The sequence below is a fragment of the Schistocerca cancellata genome, chromosome 4 (genome assembly GCF_023864275.1).
Source record: "Schistocerca cancellata isolate TAMUIC-IGC-003103 chromosome 4, iqSchCanc2.1, whole genome shotgun sequence".
NCBI classification, from domain to species: Eukaryota; Metazoa; Arthropoda; class Insecta; order Orthoptera; family Acrididae; genus Schistocerca; species Schistocerca cancellata.
The window spans coordinates 584,708,749-584,731,651 of record NC_064629.1 but is presented as its reverse complement, the minus strand read 5'-3'; the positions used below and the strand labels follow the sequence as shown (position 1 = coordinate 584,731,651).

Sequence of the window (22,903 nt, the reverse complement as noted above, 5' to 3'; positions counted from 1 at the left end):
AAAGCAAGTCGATGTGTTTGTGTAGTTAAAACTGAATGATATTAGGTCATGCTTGATCCTAGTATTCTGGCCGTTATTTTACTATTGATAGCTGTAATAGTTCTGCCTGACATGCTTCAGGCACTGTATAATAAATAATGATAGCAATCTTATAATGTGAAGAATTCTAAAACTCTGTCTACAATGAGCTGTAGGTATTATATTGCATATTATTCTCATTGCCTTAAAAGCATACCTCATTACTGGTAGTTAATAGCTAGAATAGTTTAGACAGACAATTTTAAACAACCTCTTCTCTGTAGTAACATATTTATTCCACACCTCCAGAAACTCTCTTTCAATCTGAGATTTGTAGGACACAATGTGTAAGTGAATGAATAGCCATATCAGTATGAATGGTATGATTTTTCAGAAGTGCCTGATTGCAGCTGGTATGTCTTTCTTTCAAAACAATGTCTGGATGGCTGAGATGCCGGCATGGTAGCTCAGCGTGTTTGGTCAGAGGGTTAGCTGCCCTCTGTAATAAAAAGACTGACTTAATGGATCAATGATGATCTTGAACAAGTGTTATGGGACATCCACCCCAAACAAATACAATTAACCATAATGAATAAAATGAGATAAAAAAAAAGGTGGTTAAGCCAGCTGCTTGCATTTTGTGGGAGGTCCAGGTTCGACTTCCAGTCTGGCACAAATTTTTAAGTTTCGTTATCAAATTATTTCAATGCCCAGTTGCAATTGGCACTGGTCTTTCCTTCACAGACTGATTAAGTTGATCTTTGGTGTAATGTAAATTATCTCTGTAGCAAGCAAAACAAATACCAGGATCTATATATTAACTACTATGACAACATGCCAATACAACGAGACTTAACTAATGTTAATTTCTGTGAGCTAACAATGAAATCGAAACTCTGTTGGGGTAGAAATGCTTAGGCATTGTTATACAACATTAGCAAGGATGTATTTGCTTATTATTTTTATGTAATGTCTAATGCACATCAAATGAATCTATCACAGCTGTCAACAGTACGATATATGCTAAAATGGCAGGAACAAAAATGATCTGACATAGTTGCACAGTAACTACACACAGAATTGCTTTTTATTCAGTTAAACTATTGAGTGTCACACCAAAATGTTTTTAGATTAAGCCTTTACCTAATTCCTTACTATGTCAAATTTCTCTGTCTTATCACTACAAACTGGAAGTCTAAAATCTCAACAGTAGCAGTGCATCAGAATATGGAATTGTGTTCTTGTTACCTGAAAACACTGACACAAAATTATTACTTCTGGATGGTTTATTCCCACAAAACATATAAAATCATTATGATGCAAGATGCAGGTCATAATTTAGAGTCTCAAAATAGACACACATTAATAAAAGTGCAGGAGCTCAGTTCCATACATGTACAATAATAATTGCTCAGTTCTTCTGGCTTGCCTGCCATTGTCTTTATAGAAACACAGTCTTCAGTTTCTTCTCTATAACGTTCAAATAGGGTTTCACCAGTGCAAGTAGAATGGTATGTACTCTAGTGAATATGCTCCCGACTGCATTGTCTGTCCTTGATTCCAACTATTTATACACTCTACCTCTGGTGGCAGCTCACAAATTCACTTTTTTTTTATCAAATAAAACAAAATGGTAAACTGAATAATAATACTAAAAAGTGAATATTGTAGTGTTTTCCAGGCGAGATTTTTAAGACTAATTATTTCATGTGCCAAAAAACAAAGGCACTCCTTTTTGATGTAATAATTTCATGTGCAATAAATTTTCCCTGGCTTCTAATGACTATATACGTTACTCACCATGTCTTGGACTGGGTAAAAGGTGTTGATGAAAAGTGCATTTCTCCACCAGTATTTTGGACAATTTATATGGTCCATTGTTGGTGGTTCAAATACAGAATTATAGTAGAACCATTTCATGCTTATCTCCACAACTCCCAGAACAAACATATATGGAACAGTCAGTCTGTATGAAAATAAGGACAACTGAATCCATTATTTGAAATTAGCAACATGAGATTTTTTAATAACAGACATTAATCAAACAGTAATGGATTTGAAAAATAAGAATAATATTCTTAATGTTATGTATTTTTTTCTATTAGAAATACTTAGTGAAAAATTTATGCAAATTTACTGGAGGACTCTATTACTGGATGCTTTTCTTTGTTGTTATCACCTTGCCGATCATTATTTTATGTTAATGATGTTTCATTTAGTTTAGTGGGCCTTTACATACTTCATATCAGGACATTTCAATTCTATGTCAAGTAACACAGCAAGCTAATTATTCTACACTAAATTAGTGATCATTCATATTTACTATGTAATTCAGACAGAAACAAATATTTTCTGTTAGTACTGTCTAAGAAAATAGAAATAAAACAAGTTATATGAAATGTTCTTCATATCTGGTTCCCCTTGTCTTTACAGCAGGTGGGTTCTCCTCAAACAGAGGTTTGCCCCTCTTTTCCAACCTTTCCCAACCAGTCTTTTTCTCTTTACTGAGGAAGGAACACGCAAGCTCTGAAAATGTTCCTGTCATAAATACTCGGAATTTTGATGCTTGAAGGTAATTACCGGCCAGCCAGTCTGTCCCCTTGTAATTTAACAGTTTTCGAAAGATAAATTCAATGTTGACTTAAGAAATACAATGTTTTGTTGCCAGGTTGAGAAATTCTCTGCCTGTATTTTCAAAACCTTAAAGTTCAACAAATATTCCCAGAAGATGGTTCTTACACTGAAGATCCTCCTTTGCCGTAGCCTCTATTTCACTTGGTTTGTCATTGGTCAAGTGCCTCAACTTGAAACCACACTGACTGTAACTGAAAACCTTACTGAATTCTGTAACCCACATCAAATGACTGTTGGTCTGATATTTTGCATTTGGAGCTGGTAAGGGCTACACTTCCACAACTACCTGGATTAGTGAAGTCTATACAGGTTATCACATTCCTCTCTGTGGCTATTCACACCGATTTCTGTTAAAGGAATAAGTTAGGAAATCACTCTGGGATTTTAGTTTTAAGTACTGCAACATATGTTTCTGCATTCAGTCTACCTCATATTGGAAGCCTTAAATGAGACATACTGCAGTTACAAATACAGGGTGATGCTTGTATTCTTCTTTTTTGATGGAGCTGAAATACATTTCTGTGCATTCTGAACTGTACCAGTTTGTCACATCCATATTAACTTTAGATGTTACTGTGTGGATATCCACCACTATCCTACTATACTTTCTGGAGTATCTCTTACTACACTACATCTGTGACTGAACTACTGCAGTGCATGCATTACATTTCTTATTAATCTTCCTCACTGATTGTGATGTTTGTGTTGACAGAGTGATGAAATGATAGATTGAAAGAACCTCTACCATATTCTGTCGTCTCTCTCTTGTAACACAATTGCCATTTGTTTGTGCCATAAACAAGGCTGTAAAGTTAGTATCTGTGAATTATTCCATCAATTTTTGGGCATGCATCTGGGACATCATTACTTCCTGTCCCAATATTTTGGTTGAGAACTTTACAGTCACCATAAATGAAAGTCTATGACTGACTTCCAGTGTTAAGGGTGCCTATTTATTTGTTGAACTGCCCAAACCACTCTACTTGAAGCTATGCTGGTGAGTATAACATGCATGCATCACAGATGATGTTGACACAATTGTGCCAATTGTGTATGGAAGTTAAGTATCAAAGATAAAATGATGCAAGTGCTGAGTACAAACAAACACAGAGCCACTCAAGAAGCTGAAAAGCCACTATGATTATGATTAAGGTGGATCATCATTCACATTTGTGGGAGATGCCAGAGTAACAGGCAGCAAGAGCTCAGAACAAAACCTGCAGTGAGAATCAAGTCATAAAACGAGATGATTTCTCTAGATAGAGATCCTCATCAAACATGATCTATTCAAAAATCTAAAGTATGGTTTTAGAAAAGGAAGATCTACTGTTAACAGCAGTAATAACTTCCATACATGAAATATCATACAAACTGGATAAAAGAGATAAGGAATCAGGCACTTTGTGGGTATGAGTAAAGCTTTTGATACTGTGAATCATACCACTTTGTTGTGTAATTAGAAGAATGAAATGAGAGGTGTAGTCTTAAAACCACTTACTTCCATTTCAAAATACAGGGAACACTGAGCTGAGTTAACTTATAAATGGAGTGAACAGTTGCTAGCAACTATATCTACCTAAAGGATGCTTCAGTATGGCATGGTTCAAGAAACTATATTGTAGCCTATTCTTTTCCTTGTGTACGTTAATGATTCAACTGAACCCAAAAAATGCAAGGCCATGAGCTATGAAAATGTCAAAATTTTTGGTGACTGTGGCAGTAATCTGCAAACTTGTACCCACAGTAGTGAAATTGGTTACAATATTCCATAAATTTACCTTGTTGCTAATATGCGGTTTGTAAAACGACAGTGAGAATGCAATTCCTACTTTGCTTTAATCTAAATACACTCCAAACGATACTCCATTTACTCCTCCACTGGCACTTATCTATACAAATAAACACAAGATTTTGGGTGTAATTGTGAATGAACATCTGTCATGGAAAAAGTATAAATATCATATTTGTAAGCAAGTCAGTAAAAATATATTTTTACTAAAACAGGTCTTGGCCTTCCTGAACTACACTCCTGGAAATTGAAATAAGAACACCGTGAATTCATTGTCCCAGGAAGGGGAAACTTTATTGACACATTCCTGGGGTCAGATACATCACATGATCACACTGACAGAACCACAGGCACATAGACACAAGCAACAGAGCATGCACAATGTCGGCACTAGTACAGTGTATATCCACCTTTTGCAGCAATGCAGGCTGCTATTCTCCCATGGAGACGATCGTAGAGATGCTGGATGTAGTCCTGTGGAACGGCTTGCCACGCCATTTCCACCTGGCGCCTCAGTTGGACCAGCGTTCGTGCTGGACGTGCAGACCGCGTGAGACGACGCTTCATCCAGTCCCAAACATGCTCAATGGGGGACAGATCTGGAGATCTTGCTGGCCAGGGTAGTTGACTTACACCTTCTAGAGCACGTTGGGTGGCACGGGATACATGCGGACATGCATTGTCCTGTTGGAACAGCAAGTTCCCTTGCCGGTCTAGGAATGGTAGAACGATGGGTTCGATGACGGTTTGGATGTACCGTGCACTATTCAGTGTCCCCTCGACGATCACCAGTGGTGTACGGCCAGTGTAGGAGATCGCTCCCCACACCATGATGCCGGGTGTTGGCCCTGTGTGCCTCGGTCGTATGCAGTCCTGATTGTGGCGCTCACCTGCACGCGCCAAACACGCATACGACCATCATTGGCACCAAGGCAGAAGCGACTCTCATCGCTGAAGACGACATGTCTCCATTCGTCCCTCCATTCACGCCTGTCGCGACACCACTGGAGGCGGGCTGCATGATGTTGGGGCGTGAGCGGAAGATGGCCTAACGGTGTGTGGGACCGTAGCCCAGCTTCATGGAGACGGTTGCGAATGGTTCCCGCCGATACCCCAGGAGCAACAGTGTCCCTAATTTGCTGGGAAGTGGCGGTGCGGTCCCCTACGGCACTGCGTAGGATCCTACGGTCTTGGCGTGCATCCGTGCATCGCTGCGGTCCGGTCCCAGGTCGACGGGCACGTACACCTTCCGCCGACCACTGGCGACAACATCGATGTACTGTGGAGACCTCACGCCCCACGTGTTGAGCAATTCGGCGGTACGTCCACCCGGCCTCCCGCATGCCCACTATATGCCCTCGCTCAAAGTCCGTCAACAGTACATACGGTTCACGTCCATGCTGTCGCGGCATGCTACCAGTGTTAAAGACTGCGATGGAGCTCCGTATGCCATGGCAAACTGGCTGACACTGACGGCGGCGGTGCACAAATGCTGCACAGCTAGCGCCATTCGACGGCCAACACCGTGGTTCCTGGTGTGTCCGCTGTGCCGTGCGTGTGATCATTGCTTGTACAGCCCTCTCGCAGTGTCCGGAGCAAGTATGGTGGGTCTGACACACCGGTGTCAATGTGTTCTTTTTTCCATTTCCAGGAGTGTATATATGTGTGAACTAAAGCTATGACATTTTCTGAAAACTGATTGTTATATGGACAGCAAACAAATAAATAGTGGCTAAACAGGTCATCTGCCAGATGTTCTTCATTGGATCCCAGAAAGATGAGGCTGTGACACACACTGAAAAATGCTGGAAGGTTGTCAGCCAAAATATTGTTAGAAGTAAAAATAATGTCCCAAATGCGTACCTTAAAACTGGTGGAGTAATAAGAGCCTTGTTCTGAATTACAATGTCTATGTGTCCTGCATACTTTAGATTGTAGAATGTCAGCTACAAGTTCAGAAAGGCCTGACATCCTATCTTAATATCAGTGAAAGAGCAACAGCTATCTCGGAAATGAAAGAAGCATCCTCTTAAATGTACCTAGGTTCCAATCACTGCCCACAGGGTCAAACTTTGTGCACAACATCTTGGACACATCAAGAGTGCTTGGGTAAGGATGGTGTTCAGACACCAGTGCCAGTGCAACAGAAAGCATGTGTAAAAGGTGAAGCAGCTCAGTCAATACACCAGGGAGCACATCTACATCTACATGAATGTAGAGCATATGATGATGATGATGAGTTGAGTAGCCAAATTATTGTACCAGAGGGAATACAAGAAGCCAGTCTTCAGTGGTGGCTGGTGTTCATTTTCATTGGTGGGGCCTAAAAAACAGTCAATAAACTTTATAATGTAATTGCTCCAAATTATTTGTTATATAACCTTCATTTATGTCTAACTGCTTCAAAAGCACTAGAAAAGTAGTAAATATGGTAATTATACACTTATAAATATAGGCCTAATCCAAGGAATACAGTAGCTAATAATAAAGTATATACAGAAGTGAATTCATTTTTGTTTTGTTTTTTGTGTGTTGTGTGTAATATTGTAGTTGGTTGATTTGCACCTGACCACTTGATTTCTAGCTTCTCTTCCATAATTAATAAATTAAACGGCATTTTTAGCAAGCAATCAACTTTATTAATTTTTAAAGAACTCTAAGAATACTTGAGTCTCAACATTGCTCCTGAATACAGAACACTACTGAGAGGTGAGCCCATTTGCTGCTTAACATTTCCTGTTGGTGAATGACAGTATGGGTGGGGGGAGGAGGTTGGAATGCTGGACCAAAAATGTATTACTTTGGTTATATGTCAACAGTGCGTGTAATTCATACACCAGCTGCCTACATTGCCAGTTCATCTCAACAGTGGAGTTTTTGCTGGAAATTTGCTACAGTATTGTAGGCTCTCAAAGGTTGGCCACAGGATGTTGAAGCTATTTAATGGAAGTCTTCTTATTTTTGTCAATTTCAGCCAACTGAGGACTGGAGCAAAATTGTTTAAGCTAGATATCAAAATAATGCTGAGGATATTTATGACAATTACAACATACTTTCAGCAAATTAAGGATGATAAAAAATTATTTATGGTCAAGTGTAGGCAAAGCAGACTGTCAAATTCAGCTATCTTGTTGAATGAATATGAAGCAACTGCTAAGTTTAACTTCAATGACATTATCAATGAACTTTCTGCAGTCAAAGCAAGGAAATGGAAACTACAATTATAATAAGAATGCAATTATTAGGAAGGAATGTGTTCTCAACATGTAGTTATAGCCCTTTTCCCTTTATTTCCTATTAATGGTTCATACACTGTTAATAATTTAATAGGAGAAAACAAAATCTGTTCTTTATTATACACCTTGATAAAATCAATGTGCAGTAGCTGCCACAAACAATAAGTTTCAGTTCTTTTAGAAAGTTTGGAAATCTGTAATTTTACCTACTTTATAAATTACACAATGTCTCATATCTGTGTAGAAAAAACTGCATAAATATAGTTTTTATGGGAATGGGGTAGGACAGAGGTTTGGTAGTTCTGCCAGGGTGCAGGATCACCTCAGTACAGCTCCAGCTAGAGGCACTAGCCACCTGGCCCCAAATTTTGTGTAGACAAGTGGACAGGAGGACAAGAGAGAGAGAGAGAGCTGGGTTTGCTGGGGTGAAGGAAAAGAGGGATACGTGCGAACTGCTTCATATAGGGGGCCTGCACCAGCTGGCCCTTCGCTATGCTACAGCGAGGGGCAAAGTGGAGAAAGGGAAACTGCTTGGCCATGTCACTGTGACTGCAATTTTATGATCAGAGGATGTGGAGGGAGCATGGGCCATCTGATGCTGGACCCCGGTGCTGGTCGAATGACCTGGCTACTTACAGCTCAGAGTAACATCATGCCTCTGCAATGAAGCAGTGGAAACTGGGCCTGTGTACCTCTGGTCTGTGTCACTCATGATACATCAAAGTCACATCACATTCAAACTTTTTGCTGTAATGCTGAAAAAAATACACAGAATAAAATTACATCACAAGATTTCTGGTTGGGCAGTGTCATCGTAACTGCCGTCTGCATCACATCTGCTGTGCAGCGAGCTATGTTAATTTGAGTATTAACTGTATTTTTCTTACTGTCACTTCTTCTCCATTTGTTTTTGCTTTTAGGAAGCTTTAATTGTCGAGTGCTAGTAATAGTGTTCCATAGATTTTGTGTTTGTTTTGAATACAGTCAGAGAGAGTCCCTTTAGTCAACGATAGTGCCAGTAGTGCTAGTGTTTGTTTTCAATACAGTCCAATGACAGGTAGTGCTATTTTCATTGTTTTCTACATGAAGTGTCTAGTAACCACACTTTAGTCAACTATTAGCCACCTTTAGTGAATTAGCAGTCTAGTTAAAAGTTGATTAACTCTCTACAGTAAATTGATTTCTTAGGATGGATAGGATGTGTGACTGCTGTGTACGGATGCAGGAGGAGCTGGCCACTGCTCGCGAATGGCTGAGTGTTTTGATGGCCGTGGTCAGCCATCTACAGGCTGCTGCCTCAGAGTGTAGCGGCAGTGGGAAGTCTGGTGTGTCGCATGGTACACCCCAGGTGTTACATGCTTCACCCACTGTCCCTGCTGTCGAGACATCTTCGACGGTACCGGGCGCGGTTGGGCCACCCTCTCCCCAAGGGGAGTGGCGGGTTCAGCTGCGTTCGCGGCACATGAGGCGGAAGGTCAATGTGGAAGCTGGCCATGTGGCATCGCCCACTCTGCCTGTGAGTGGACATGTGGCTGCTCCTTCAGCAAGGCCCGAGCAGGCACACGGGGGGGAGGGGTTTATTAGTTATTGGGAGCTCCAACGTTAGGCAGGTGATGAAGCCCCTTAGGGAAATAGCGGAAAGGTCAGGGAAGAAGGCCAGTGTTCACTCTGTCTGCTTGCCACCGAGGGGTCTCATCCGAGATGTGGAGGAGGCCATGCTGGCGGCGATAGAGAGCACTGGGTGGACCCGACTGAAAATTGTTGCTCATGTCGGCACCAATGACTCCTGCCGTCTGGGTTCAGAGGTCATCCTCAGGTCGTACAGGTGGTTGGCGGAGTTGGTGAAGGCAGAAAGCCTCGCTTGCGGGGTGGAATCTGAGCTAACTATTTGTAGTATCATTGCCAGAACCGATTGCCGTCCTCTGGTTTGGAGCCGAGTAGAAGGCTTAAACCAGAGGCTCAGACGATTCTGCGGAGATCTGGGGTGCAAATTTCTTGACCTCCGCTATCGGGTGGAGAAATGTAGGGTCCCTCTGAATAGGTCAGGCGTGCACTACACGCAGGAAGCGGCTACAAGGGTAGCGGAGTACATGTGGAATGCACATGTGGGTTTTTTAGGTTAGCGAATTCCCTCCCTAGGCCTGACAAGATGCCTCCAGAGACACGGCAAGGTAGGAGTAGGCAAAACGCAACAGGGAATAACAATATTAATGTGCTAATAGTAAACTCCAGGAGCGTCTACAAAAAGGTCCCAGAACTGCTCTCATTAATAAACAGTCACATTGCCCACATAGTACTAGAGACAGAAAGTTGGTTGAAAACAGTAATGAAATCCTAAACTCAGATTGGAATGTATACCACAGAGACAGGCTGGACAGTGAAGGGGGAGGCATATTTATAGTGATAAGAAGTGCAATAGTATCGAAGGAAATTGACGAAGATCTGAAATATGAAATAATTTGGGTCAACGTCATGGTTAAAGCAGGCTCAGACATGGTAACTGGCTCAGCAGCTGTTGTGGCTGAGCACCTGAAGGATAATTTGGAAAATATTTCGAGTAGATTTCCCCACCATGTTATAGTTGTGGGTGGAGATTTTAATTTGCCGGATATAGACTGGGAGACTCAAACGTTCATAAAGGGTGGCAGGGACAAAGAATCCAGTGAAATTTTTTTTAGTGCTTTATCTGAAAACTACCTTGAGCAGTTAAACAGAGAACCAACTCGTGGCGATAACATATTAGACCTACTGGTGACAAACAGACCCAAACTATTTGAAACAGTTAACGCAGAACAGGGAATCAGCGATCATAAAGCGGTTACTGCATCGATGATTTCAGCCATAAATAGAAATATTAAAAAAGGTAGGAAGATTTTTCTGTTTAGCAAAAGTGACAAAAATCAGATTTCAGAGTACCTGATGGCTCAACGCAAAAGTTTTGTCTCAAGTACAGATAGTGTTGAGGATCAGTGGACAAAGTTCAAAACCATCATACAATATGTGTTAGATGAGTATGTGCCAAGCAAGATTGCAAGAGATGGGAAAGAGCCACCGTGGTTCAACAACCGAGTTAGAAAACTGCTGCAGAAGTAAAGGGAACTTCACAGCAAACATAAACATAGCCAAAGCCTCGCAGACAAACAAAAATTACGCGAAGCAAAATGTAGTGTGAGGAGGGCTATGTGAGAGGCGTTCAATGAATTCGAAAGTAAAATTCTATGTACTGAATTGGCAGAAAATCCTAAGAAATTTTGGTCTTATGTCAAAGCAGTAGGTGGATCAAAACAAAATGTCCAGACACTCTGTGACCAAAATGGTACTGAAACAGAGGATGACAGACTAAAGGCCGAAATACTAAATGTCTTTTTCCAAAGCTGTTTCACAGAGGAAGACTGCACTGTAGTTCCTTCTCTAGATTGTCGCACAGATGACAAAATGGTAGATATCAAAATAGACGACAGAGGGGTAGAGAAATGATTAAAATTGCTCAAAATAGGAAAGGCCGCTGGACCTGATGGGATACCAGTTCAATTTTACACAAAGCACGTGAAGGAACTTGCCCCCCCTTCTTTCAGCGATGTACCGTAGGTTTCTAGAAGAGCGTAGCGTTCCAAAGGATTGGAAAAGGGCACAGGTCACCCCGTTTTCAAGAAGGAACGTCGAACAGATGTGCAGAACTATAGACCTATATCTCTAACGTCGATCAGTTGTAGAATTTTGGAACACATATTATGTTTGAGTATAATGACTTTTCTGGAGACTAGAAATCTACTCTGTAGGAATCAGCATGGGTTTTGAAAAAGACGGTCGTGTGAAACCCAGCTCACGCTATTCGTCCACGAGACTCGGAGGGCCATAGACATGGGTTCACAGGTAGATGCCGTGTTTCTTGACTTCCGCAAGGCGTTCGATACAGTTCCACACAGACGTTTAATGAACAAAGTAAGAGCATATGGACTATCAGACCAATTGTGTGATTGGATTGAAGAGTTCCTAGATAACAGAACACAGCATGTCATTCTCAATGGAGAGAAGTCTTCCGAAGTAAGAGTGATTTCAGGTGTGCCGCAGGGGAGTGTCGTAGGACCGTTGCTATTCACAGTATACATAAATGACCTTGTGGATTACATCAGAAGTTCACTGAGGCTTTTTGTGGATGATGCTGTGGTATATCGAGAGGTTGTAACAATGGAAAATTGTACTGAAATGCAGGAGGATCTGCAGTGAATTGACGCATGGTGCAGGGAATGGCAATTGAATCTCAATGTAGACAAGTGTAATGTGCTGTGAATACATAGAAAGAAAGATCCCTTATCATTTAGCTACAATATAGCAGGTCAGCAACTGGAAGCAGTTAATTCCATAAATTATCTGGGAGTACGCATTAGGAGTGGTTTAAAATGGAACGATCATATATCTACATCTACCTCTACATCTACATCCATACTCCGCAAGCCACCTGACGGTGTGTGGTGGAGGGTACCTTGAGTACCTCTATCGGTTCTCCCTTCTATTCCAGTCTCGTATTGTTCGTGGAAAGAAGGATTGTCGGTATGCCTCTGTGTGGGCTCTAATCTCTCTGATTTTATCCTCATGGTCTCTTCGCGAGGTATACGTAGGAGGGAGCAATATACTGCTTGACTCTTCGGTGAAGGTATGTTCTCGAAACTTTGACAAAAGCCCGTACCGAGCTACTGAGCGTCTCTCCTGCAGAGTCTTCCACTGGAGTTTATCTATCATCTCCGTAACGCTTTCGCGATTACTAAATGATCCTGTAACGAAGCGCGCTGCTCTCCGTTGGATCTTCTCTATATCTTCTATCAACCCTATCTGGTACGGATCCCACACTGCTGAGCAGTATTCAAGCAGTGGGCGAACAAGCGTACTGTAACCTACTTCCTTTGTTTTCGGATTGCATTTCCTTAGGATTCTTCCAATGAATCTCAGTCTGGCATCTGCTTTACCGACGATCAACATTATATGATCATTCCATTTTAAATCACTCCTAATGCGTACTCCCAGATAATTTTTGGTATTAACTGCTTCCAGTTGCTGACCTGCTATTTTGTAGCTAAATGATAAAGGATCTATCTTTCTGTGTATTTGCAGCACATTACACTTGTCTACATTGAGATTCAATTGCCATTCCCTGCACCATGCGTCAATTCGCTGCAGATCCTCCTGCATTTCAGTACAATTTTCCATTGTTACAATCTCTCGATAGACCACAGCATCACACTATTAATAGCACTCGACAATTAAAGCTTCCTGAAAGCAAATACACACGGAAGAAGAAGTGACAAGTAAGAAAAATACAGTTAATACTTAAATTAAGGTAGCTCGCTGCACAGCAGACGTGAAGCAGACGGCGGTAAAACAGATGCCAGACTGAGATTCATTGGAAGAATCCTAAGGATATGCAATCTGAAAACAAAGGAAGTAGGTTACACTATGCTTGTTCACCCGCTGCCTGAATACTGCTCAGCAGTGTGGGATCTGCACCAGATAGGGTTGATAGAAGAGATAGAGACGATCCAACGAAGAGCAGCATGCTCTGTTACAGGATCATTTAGTAATCGCGAAAGCATTACAGAGATGATAGATAAACTCCAGTGGAAGACTCTGCAGGAGAGACGCTCAGTAGCTTGGTACGGGCTTTTGTTGAAGTTTCGAGAACATACCTTCATTGAGGAGTCAAGCAGTATATTGCTCCCTCCTACGTATATCTCGCAAAGAGACCATGAGGATAAAATCAGAGAGATTAGAGCCCACACAGAGGCATACCGACAATCCTTCTTTCCACGAACAATACGAGACTGGAATAGAAGGGAGAACTGATAGAGGTACTCAAGGTACCCTCCGCCACACACCGTCAGGTGGCTTGCGGAGTATGGATGTAGATGTAAATGTAGATGTAGACCCCTCTGGTCCTTAAGAATGAGCCACCACTGCCAGTATCTTACTTGCAAGAATATTGGTAGTAGAATGTTAGCTATTGTACTTATTTGCTCAGGCAGAGCGTATAAGCCTAGGGCAGCATGATTAAATTAGGGTTCACAGATCTTCAAAACACCAAATGTTGATATAGAAACACCAAATGTTAATATAGGCTTCACCTAAGAAATCAAGATATTCAGATTTTTGACACATTGCTCTCTGAAAAATTGGAACTATTTTCTTTTTTCCTATTGCAGTTTTTATCTTCAGGATCCGGATGGTAAGTAAAAAATTAGATTGTAATATCTATCTACACACACACACACACACACACACACACACAAACACACACACACACACACACACACACACACACACACACACACACACACTCACACACTAGCTCCTCCTTCCCTGTTGCTGCCTGTCCATGTTATCACATTCACTGGCACTGGTGGCTCTTATCCTCACAGAATTTCTTTCCAGGTTGTAACTGATATGTGTAGAAAATTTGATTGAAAGCATTCCAGGCAACTGAGATCAGTTTTTGATCCATGGCATTGATATACTGATATGTGATCCAAATTTGATTGATATCATTCCAGGGGATTAAGATCATCTTTTTATCCATGACATTGCTTGCATACACATATTTCAAATACATTTCATAAATATTTAACATACTTCACCCTTATTTGTACTCATATTTCTCCTGTATCTCGAGTGAATTTTGCACTCCAGTTTCACTTTCACAAAGGTTTAGATTTAAGATGTATCTCCTGAACTATGGAATGTGCAATGATATAATTTTGCAGGTACATCTAGTGGTTTATGTGACTGCTGTCTGCAAAATGTGTTGCGAATAGAGTTAGTAGTAAAGAAGTAATAAATGAAAATGTCATGCATTATGTGGCAGTTTTTCACAAATCTCAGTGATTATGAAATCATATCTCCTGAACTATGTGTTGTACAGTGATATAATTTTGCTAGTATATTAGGTGATATATGTGATTAGTATCTGCAAAATGAGTCATGAACATAGTTGCTCCCTGTGGCAGTTTTACTGCATGAATAGTGAAAATGGAGGAAGTGATAAACTCTTTTCCTTTCATCATTTTGTGGGGGTTGTCATCGAGAAAAAGTTTCTCATAGGTTTGAAATTATGTGTAAAGTTTGCAAGTCACTAAGCGTTCTCATTTTCAAATACTGTGTGACTAAAGCAGGGTCATAAGCGCATCATGGGCTACACTAATTTTTCACCCCCACCCTTTTGATAGTTGGGTGGGTCTTATCCCTACAGCAATTCATTCCAGACAATAAATAATATGTGTACCAAGTTTGGTTGAAATTGGTCCAGTGGTTTAGGAGGAGATGTGGAACATACATATATACATACAAATGTACATTATATATATATATATATATATATATATATATATAGTTGTAATAGAAGGAAACATTCCACGAAGGAAAAATATGCCTAAAAACAAAGATGATGTGACTTACCAAATGAAAGTGCTGGCAGGTCGACAGACACACAAACAAACACAAACATACACACAAAATTCAAGCTTTCGCAACAAACTGTTGCCTCATCAGGAAAGAGGGAAGGAGAGGGAAAGACGAAAACAACAATTTTTTCAGCCGATAATCATTCACAATTAAACTACTCAATTCACATGTTACTGGCAATGGTATTCTGTTGCTTCTTTCTCACATTTAAATCTGGCTATCAGTTTTTAAATACTGGTATCTCACAAAAATACACCTTTATTAACTAAATGTTCTTGCATCATTTAATGAATTTCAATTAATGTCTGTTTTTATAACAAAACTTGGTTAAAGTAACATACCATATTGAATATAAATTTAAGGAAATACACATAAATAGGTTTGTTTGACATGCACATGAAAGAGATCACTTGGCTAATCATTGACATATGCCACACTAGCTGGTGAGATTGCTTTCACAGTTAAATTTTCACATTTGTCATTCTCATATGTACTATGCATGCAATGCATAAATGCAGACATATTAGCAGCAAATTTGGTAAATTATGTGAACAGGATTCTGCAAAATATGTTAACACTGCTGCTACACCAAGAAGTCACAATATTCAGATTCTGATTAAATGTAGGCCTTATTCTAATATCCTGCCTGATATATTATAATTTCACATTTAAAAATATTAACAACTACTTAATTACCTGCCATATCTATAAGCCAACATGCCAAGGTATTCCAGAATCTTGGATTTGATGCCTGTTGTTCTTGTCAGTCTCGTTACATCTACTTTAGATATTGTTCTGAAGTACAGGAAGGAAACCAAAAGCCCACTGAAATTAGAAAGAAACACCGTTATTTCACTGATGAATTAATTCTTAGCGTAACAAAAAGAGATTTCAAGACTTCAAAAGAATATCAGAGCTGAGAAATATGTAGATGTTTAAAAAATTATGGCTGGACCTTTTTTTTAACTCAAGAGGTTTTTCTCCTCTGTGATATACACAGAGTGTAAAAACATATGTGGACAAGCTTTGAGGGATTGTAGAGAGCATCTTGAGAAACAGATTGAGGATAAGAGCCCCTGTCAGGGAATTCAGGAAATGTAACACAACAATCCTACAGTGCATCAAGGCTATATGGGAAGACGCCTGACATCAGGCTACCCTTTTGGCAGCAGACATAACTTTGTGCACTCTACAGATTCCTGAGGCAGGTGAGAATGTGTGTGGTGCCATTTAACATCTTATATGCTGTATAGGTTTAATGATAGGAGTTTCGTTTGTGCTTTGTCATCATCCAAACTCCTGTCTACTGCTGAAGTGCAGACATTTCTCCTATAACTTTGATGCTCTATAGTGACAGTAGATGACATTTCTGTATGTAAGTTCTTATGCTCAACTTGTTCTTCAAGGTGCCATCTACAATGCCTCAAAGTTTGCCAGTATATTTTTGTTGCACTCTGTATATATTCTAATCAAATTATCTGGCCAACTCACTTTTATTTCCTTACATTATATGGTGTTTCAGACTTTCATAAACATAGACCTTTCAACCTGTTTTATATAGTGCAGAAATATTGCAGCAATAAGGTGTCCAGATTTGCATGGGTTGTTACATGGGTGCTTCATGGTAAATATCTACAGGTGGCTGTGGACTGCTGACATTCTCTGGTATATGAAAGTCTGTCTTTAACCAGTAGTATTTTTGCAGCATTTGCTGCAAACATACTCTGAAAATAACTACTGCTAAGTCTGTTGACATTATGTGGCTGCATTACTGGCTTATGTAGCAAAATATTTTGCAAGGTATTGCAACATTAAGTGTTTGAATCTTGTAAACAACACTCACAGATTAGGCAAAGTGGCTGACTGCTATCTACAAGGCAGAACGAGGAGTAATCTATGATTGTGGGACATGTGATTAGCATGCTGCCAATCCTGCCAGCCATTACTGCCAGTAAAAGAATTGTCAGTTTCATTGTCACCACATATTCAGCCAAACTGATAATCCCATTTTTGTGCTCAATATTTCAGTGGCTAGACCAATTGTCACCCTCAGGTAAAGCAGTGATCCTAATTGCACTCACTGTCTGGATTACAAATAGACTGTAAGATATTATGAGCAATTCAAAACAAACAAAGAGGAATGCTGACTTCAGGAATTGTGTTGATCCATGACAATGCTCATCCACACACTGCTGGCACAACCCAATGGCTCCTTGAACAATTTCAATGGGACATTTTCGATCATCAGCCGTTCAGTCCTGACCTGGCACCCAGCAACTTTCACCTTTTCCCTGAACTGAAGATGTGGCTAGGAGGGCAGCACTTTCAAGCCAACAAAGATCTTCAAAACAATGTCAATGCTCATTTGAAATCATTGGTGGCAACATTTTTTAAAGAGGGTATTGCAAATCTTGTCCACAGGTTTGATAAATGTCACAATCTTTTTGGTGATTATGTTGAAAAGTAACCATAAGTGTACAAAACTTTTAGTAATAAAATAATTGTTTTCTATGAACTTGTCTTTTATTTATAGCCTATCGGAGGTTGAAAAAAAAATTCCCTCATAATACCTCTGAATTTTGATTGTGAAAACTTTAAAGCTTTTAAAATAAACAAATATTGTCAAAATTCTACATCTTTATTCTTCCTGCCTGTATATTTATTTCTCAACATAGTCACCCTGGCAATGACCACATTTCTGCCAACGAGAGACAAGTTTGTTGATAACATCACCGTAAAATGTTTGTGTTTGTTTATGGGGTCACAACCTCACCTTTGCCTGCACTGCTTCATCACTGTCAAAGTGAAGTCCTCAGAGATGTTCTTTAAGTTTTGTAAACAGATGAAAATACAATGAGCCCAAGTCAGGACTGTATGGAGGATGATCAATGACCTTGAACCTAAGATGTCAGATTGTTGCAGATGTTCCAATGCTCGTGTGCAGTCTGGCATTGTCATGCTGTAGGAGAGGAGGCTCCATATGTGGATGAAGTCTTCGAATTTGAAATTTTATTACAGTACACTGCTTCTCATGCACCACCATGTCACATGCTACAACTCAGAGCCCCCTCTAGTGGCAGAGGGCTGCGAACATAAAGACTTGAGCAATAAAGATGTATAATGTTAGTACCATTTGTTTTATTTATAAAACTTTAAGAGTTTTCACATAAAAAAATGCAGAGGCCTTACTTTTCAGCACAGTTTCATGTGTCTCCATCTATTCTCTACAATTTCTGTAAGTGCTTAGCAGAAGATATCTGTGATAAGAACAACTGCCTGCATACCTCTGCATGAGTTAAGCCTGTGTGATTTATGTATGATACATACACAGGGACTAAAGAATACTCATAGGTTTTTCACAGTGCTTCAATTATTTTGTCACCTTATACTTGTGAGCCCCCCCCCCCCCCCCCCCCCCCCCCCCCCCCCCCCATGAACCATGGACCTTGCCGTTGGTTGGGAGGCTTGCGTGCCTCAGCGATACAGATAGCCGTACTGTAGGTACAACCACAACGGAGGGGTATCTGTTGAGAGGCCAGACAAACGTGTGGTTCCTGAAGAGAGGCAGCAGCCTTTTCAGTAGTTGCAAGGGCAACAGTCTGGATGATTGACTGATCTGGCCTTGTAACAATAACCAAAACGGCCTCGCTGTGCTGGTACTGTGAACGGCTGAAAGCAAGGGGAAACTACGGCCATAATTTTTCCTGAGGGCATGCAGCTTTACTGTATGATTATATGATGATGGCGTCCTCTTGGGTAAAATATTCCGAAGATAAAATCGTCCCCCATTCGGATCTCCGGGCGGGGACTACTCAAGAGGATGTCGTTATCAGGAGAAAGAAAACTGGCGTTCTACGGATCGGAGCGTGGAATGTCAGATCCTTTAATTGGGCAGGTAGGTTAGAAAATTTAAAAAGGGAAATGGATAGGTTAAAGTTAGATATAGTGGGAATTAGTGAAGTTCGGTGGCAGGAGGAACAAGACTTCTGGTCAGGTGACTACAGGGTTATAAACACAAAATCAAATAGGGGTAATGCAGGAGTAGGTTTAATAATGAATAGGAAAATAGGAATGCGGGTAAGCTACTACAAACAGTATAGTGAACACATTGTTGTGGCCAAGATAGATACGAAGCCCACACCTACTACAGTAGTACAAGTTTATATGCCAACTAGCTCTGCAGATGACGAAGAAATTGAAGAAATGTATGATGAAATAAAAGAAATTATTCAGATAGTGAAGGGAGACGAAAATTTAATAGTCATGGGTGACTGGAATTCTAGTGTAGGAAAAGGGAGAGAAGGAAATGTAGTAGGTGAATATGGATTGGGGCTAAGAAATGAAAGAGGAAGCCGCCTGGTAGAATTTTGCACAGAGCACAACTTAATCATAGCTAACACTTGGTTTAAGAATCATGATAGAAGGTTGTATACATGGAAGAACCCTGGAGATACTAAAAGGTATCAGATAGATTATATAATGGTAAGACAGAGATTTAGGAACCAGGTTTTAAATTGTAAGACATTTCCAGGGCAGATGTGGACTCTGATCACAATCTATTGGTTATGACCTGTAGATTAAAACCGAAGAAACTGCAAAAAGGTGGGAATTTAAGGAGATGGGACCTGGATAAACTGAAAGAACCAGAGGTTGTACAGAGTTTCAGGGAGAGCATAAGGGAACAATTGACAGGAATGGGGGAAAGAAATACAGTAGAAGAAGAATGGGTAGCTTTGAGGGATGAAGTAGTGAAGGCAGCAGAGGATCAAGTAGGTAAAAAGACGAGGGCTAGTAGAAATCCTTGAGTAACAGAAGAAATATTGAATTTAATTGATGAAAGGAGAAAATATAAAAATGCAGTAAATGAAGCAGGCAAAAAGGAATACAAATGTCTCAAAAATGAGATCGACAGGAAGTGCAAAATGGCTAAGCAGGGATGGCTAGAGGACAAATGTAAGGATGTAGAGGCTTATCTCACTAGGGGTAAGATAGATACTGCCTACAGGAAAATTAAAGAGACCTTTGGAGATAAGAGAACCACTTGTATGAACATCAAGAGCTCAGATGGAAACCCAGTTCTAAGCAAAGAAGGGAAAGCAGAAAGGTGGAAGGAGTATATAGAGGGTCTATACAAGGGCGATGTACTTGAGGACAATATTATGGAAATGGAAGTGGATGTAGATGAAGATGAAATGGGAGATACGATACTGCGGGAAGAGTTTGACAGAGCACTGAAAGACCTGAGTCGAAACAAGGCCCCCAGAGTAGACAACATTCCATTGGAACTACTGACGGCCTTGGGAGAGCCAGTCCTGACAAAACTCTACCATCTGGTGAGCAAGATGTATGAAACTGGTGAAATACCCTCAGACTTCAAGAAGAATATAATAATTCCAATCCCAAAGAAAGCAGGTGTTGACAGATGTGAAAATTACCAAATCAGTTTAATAAGCCACAGCTGCAAAATACTAACATGTATTCTTTACAGACGAATGGAAAAACTAGTAGAAGCCAACCTCGGGGAAGATCAGTTAGGATTCCGTAGAAATACTGGAACACGTGAGGCAATACTGACCTTACGACTTATCTTAGAAGAAAGATTAAGCAAAGGCAAACCTACGTTTCTAGCATTTGTAGACTTAGAGAAAGCTTTTGACAATGTTGACTGGAATACTCTCTTTCAAATTCTAAAGGTGGCAGGGGTAAAATACAGGGAGTGAAAGGCTATTTACAATTTGTACACAAACCAGATGGCAGTTATAAGAGTCGAGGGACATGAAAGGGAAGCAGTGGTTGGGAAGGGAGTGAGACAGGGTTGTAGCCTCTCCCCGATGTTATTCAGTCTGTATATTGAGCAAGCAGTAAAGGAAACAAAAGAAAAATTCGAAGTAGGTATTAAAATCCATGGAGAAGAAATAATAACTTTGAGGTTCGCCGATGACATTGTAATTCTGTCAGAGACAGCAAAGGACTTGGAAGAGCAGTTGAACGGAATGGATGGTGTCTTGAAGGGAGGATATAAGATGAACATCAACAAAAGCAAAACGAGAATAATGGAATGTAGTCGAATTAATTTGGGTGATGTTGAGGGTATTAGATTAGGAAATGAGACACTTAAAGTAGTAAAGGAGTTTTGCTATTTGGGGAGCAAAATAACTGATGATGGTCAAAGTAGAGAGGATATAAAATGTAGACTGGCAATGGCAAGGAAAGCGTTTCTGAAGAAGAGAAATTTGTTAACATCGAGTATAGATTTAAGTGTCAGGAAGTCATTTCTGAAAGTATTTGTATGGAGTGTAGCCATGTATGGAAGTGAAACATGGACGGTAAATAGTTTGGACAAGAAGAGAATAGAAGCTTTTGAAATGTGATGCTACAGAAGAATGCTGAAGATTAGATGGGTCGATCACATAACTAATGAGAAAGTATTGAATAGGATTGGGGAGAAGAGAAGTTTGTGGCACAACTTGACCAGAAGAAGGGATTGGTTGGTAGGGCATGTTCTGAGGCATCAAGGGATCACCAATTTAGTATTGGAGGGCAGTGTGGAGGGTAAAAATCGTAGGGGGAGACCAAGAGATGAATACACTAAGCAGATTCAGAAGGATGTAGGTTGCAGTAGGTACTGGGAGATGAAGAAGCTTGCACAGGATAGAGTAGCATGGAGAGCTGCATCAAACCAGTATCAGGACTGAAGACCACAACAACAACAACATACTTGTGAGATTGGTATGTAACTTTATTACATCAAAGCATTTTTGATGTAGTTTTAGTTCCATTGTGTTAAATGTAATGAAGTCTCTGTTCTATATTTGTCTTAAAAATATATCAGCTCATGTTATAACTATATATCTTTTCAATCAGTCAGTCATTTTCTTTAATCTGTGATTTGTAGTTCATAGTAACTATTTTCACATGTCCTTGTTGTATTACTAGCAACCATTAGTTCTATTTCCTCTGAGGTTGTTTACCAGGAGACTGGAATCAATGATTATATCAGGAATTTTCTTACAAAACAGTACCTGATGCAATATTACTAAAAAGCATATCATAAGTCACATATAGTCAGACAGTTATAAAAACTCATTTGGTTTCTTGCAGCGCAATGCATAAGCCCTTCAGTGCCTCTGCTGCAAAATTTTATCACAATACCTCTCAAAACCTTAATCGATTTTTGTCAATTTTAAAACTATCAGTAGTAAAAAATTTGTATCCACACATTTGTTGATGGACCATGATTCAGAATAGCCAAATAGTCTATAGAAAAATGAAATCCAAAATTTTGAAATCTATTTTAAAAGTTTTTACCATGAAGGCAAAGCAAACAAATGTTGCCACTCATTTTTAAGTGAAAAGTAAAATTATTTATATTGGTGTTCCTACAGTTCCTGCATCTTGTAATTACTTTTTCTCTTAGCAGTAGTTGACATAAACTAGCATGGGTAGGGAGTGTACTGTGGTCTGAGAAGTTCACAAACATTGTTTCTACAGAACAGCTAAGATCAGTTGATGCCTGATCAAGACAGCTAATTATTCTAGTTGGTGTCATAATTTTTGTATGTATGTTATATGAGATCATTAAATTGATGAGCAGCAACTTTGTCAAATTCTACAAGAAAAATCAACAATAAAATCACTACATGTTATTACACTTCTACAGCTATTTTGGCATAATTTCTTAACAAGGAAGACAAGGAGTCACAGCAGCTAGTGAAGTTGCCACTAGGTAATCTATACAGGGTGAGTCTTATTAATGTTTACAAACCTCCAAAGCTAC

General features: G+C 40.0%; 1 protein-coding gene across 1 annotated transcript in view; it reads right to left on the bottom strand.

The window, feature by feature from the left end:
• The window catches only part of LOC126183799 (nose resistant to fluoxetine protein 6-like), a gene marked incomplete at its 5' end in the record, with an annotated part of 195,520 nt that overhangs the window by 28,305 nt on the left and 144,312 nt on the right, over positions 1–22,903 (bottom strand). Inside the window, 2 exons of the mRNA XM_049926041.1 lie at positions 1,819–1,984; positions 15,823–15,951. Coding sequence (XP_049781998.1) covers positions 1,819–1,984; positions 15,823–15,951 — 295 coding nt within the window. The remainder of the gene's footprint in view (positions 1–1,818; positions 1,985–15,822; positions 15,952–22,903) is intronic.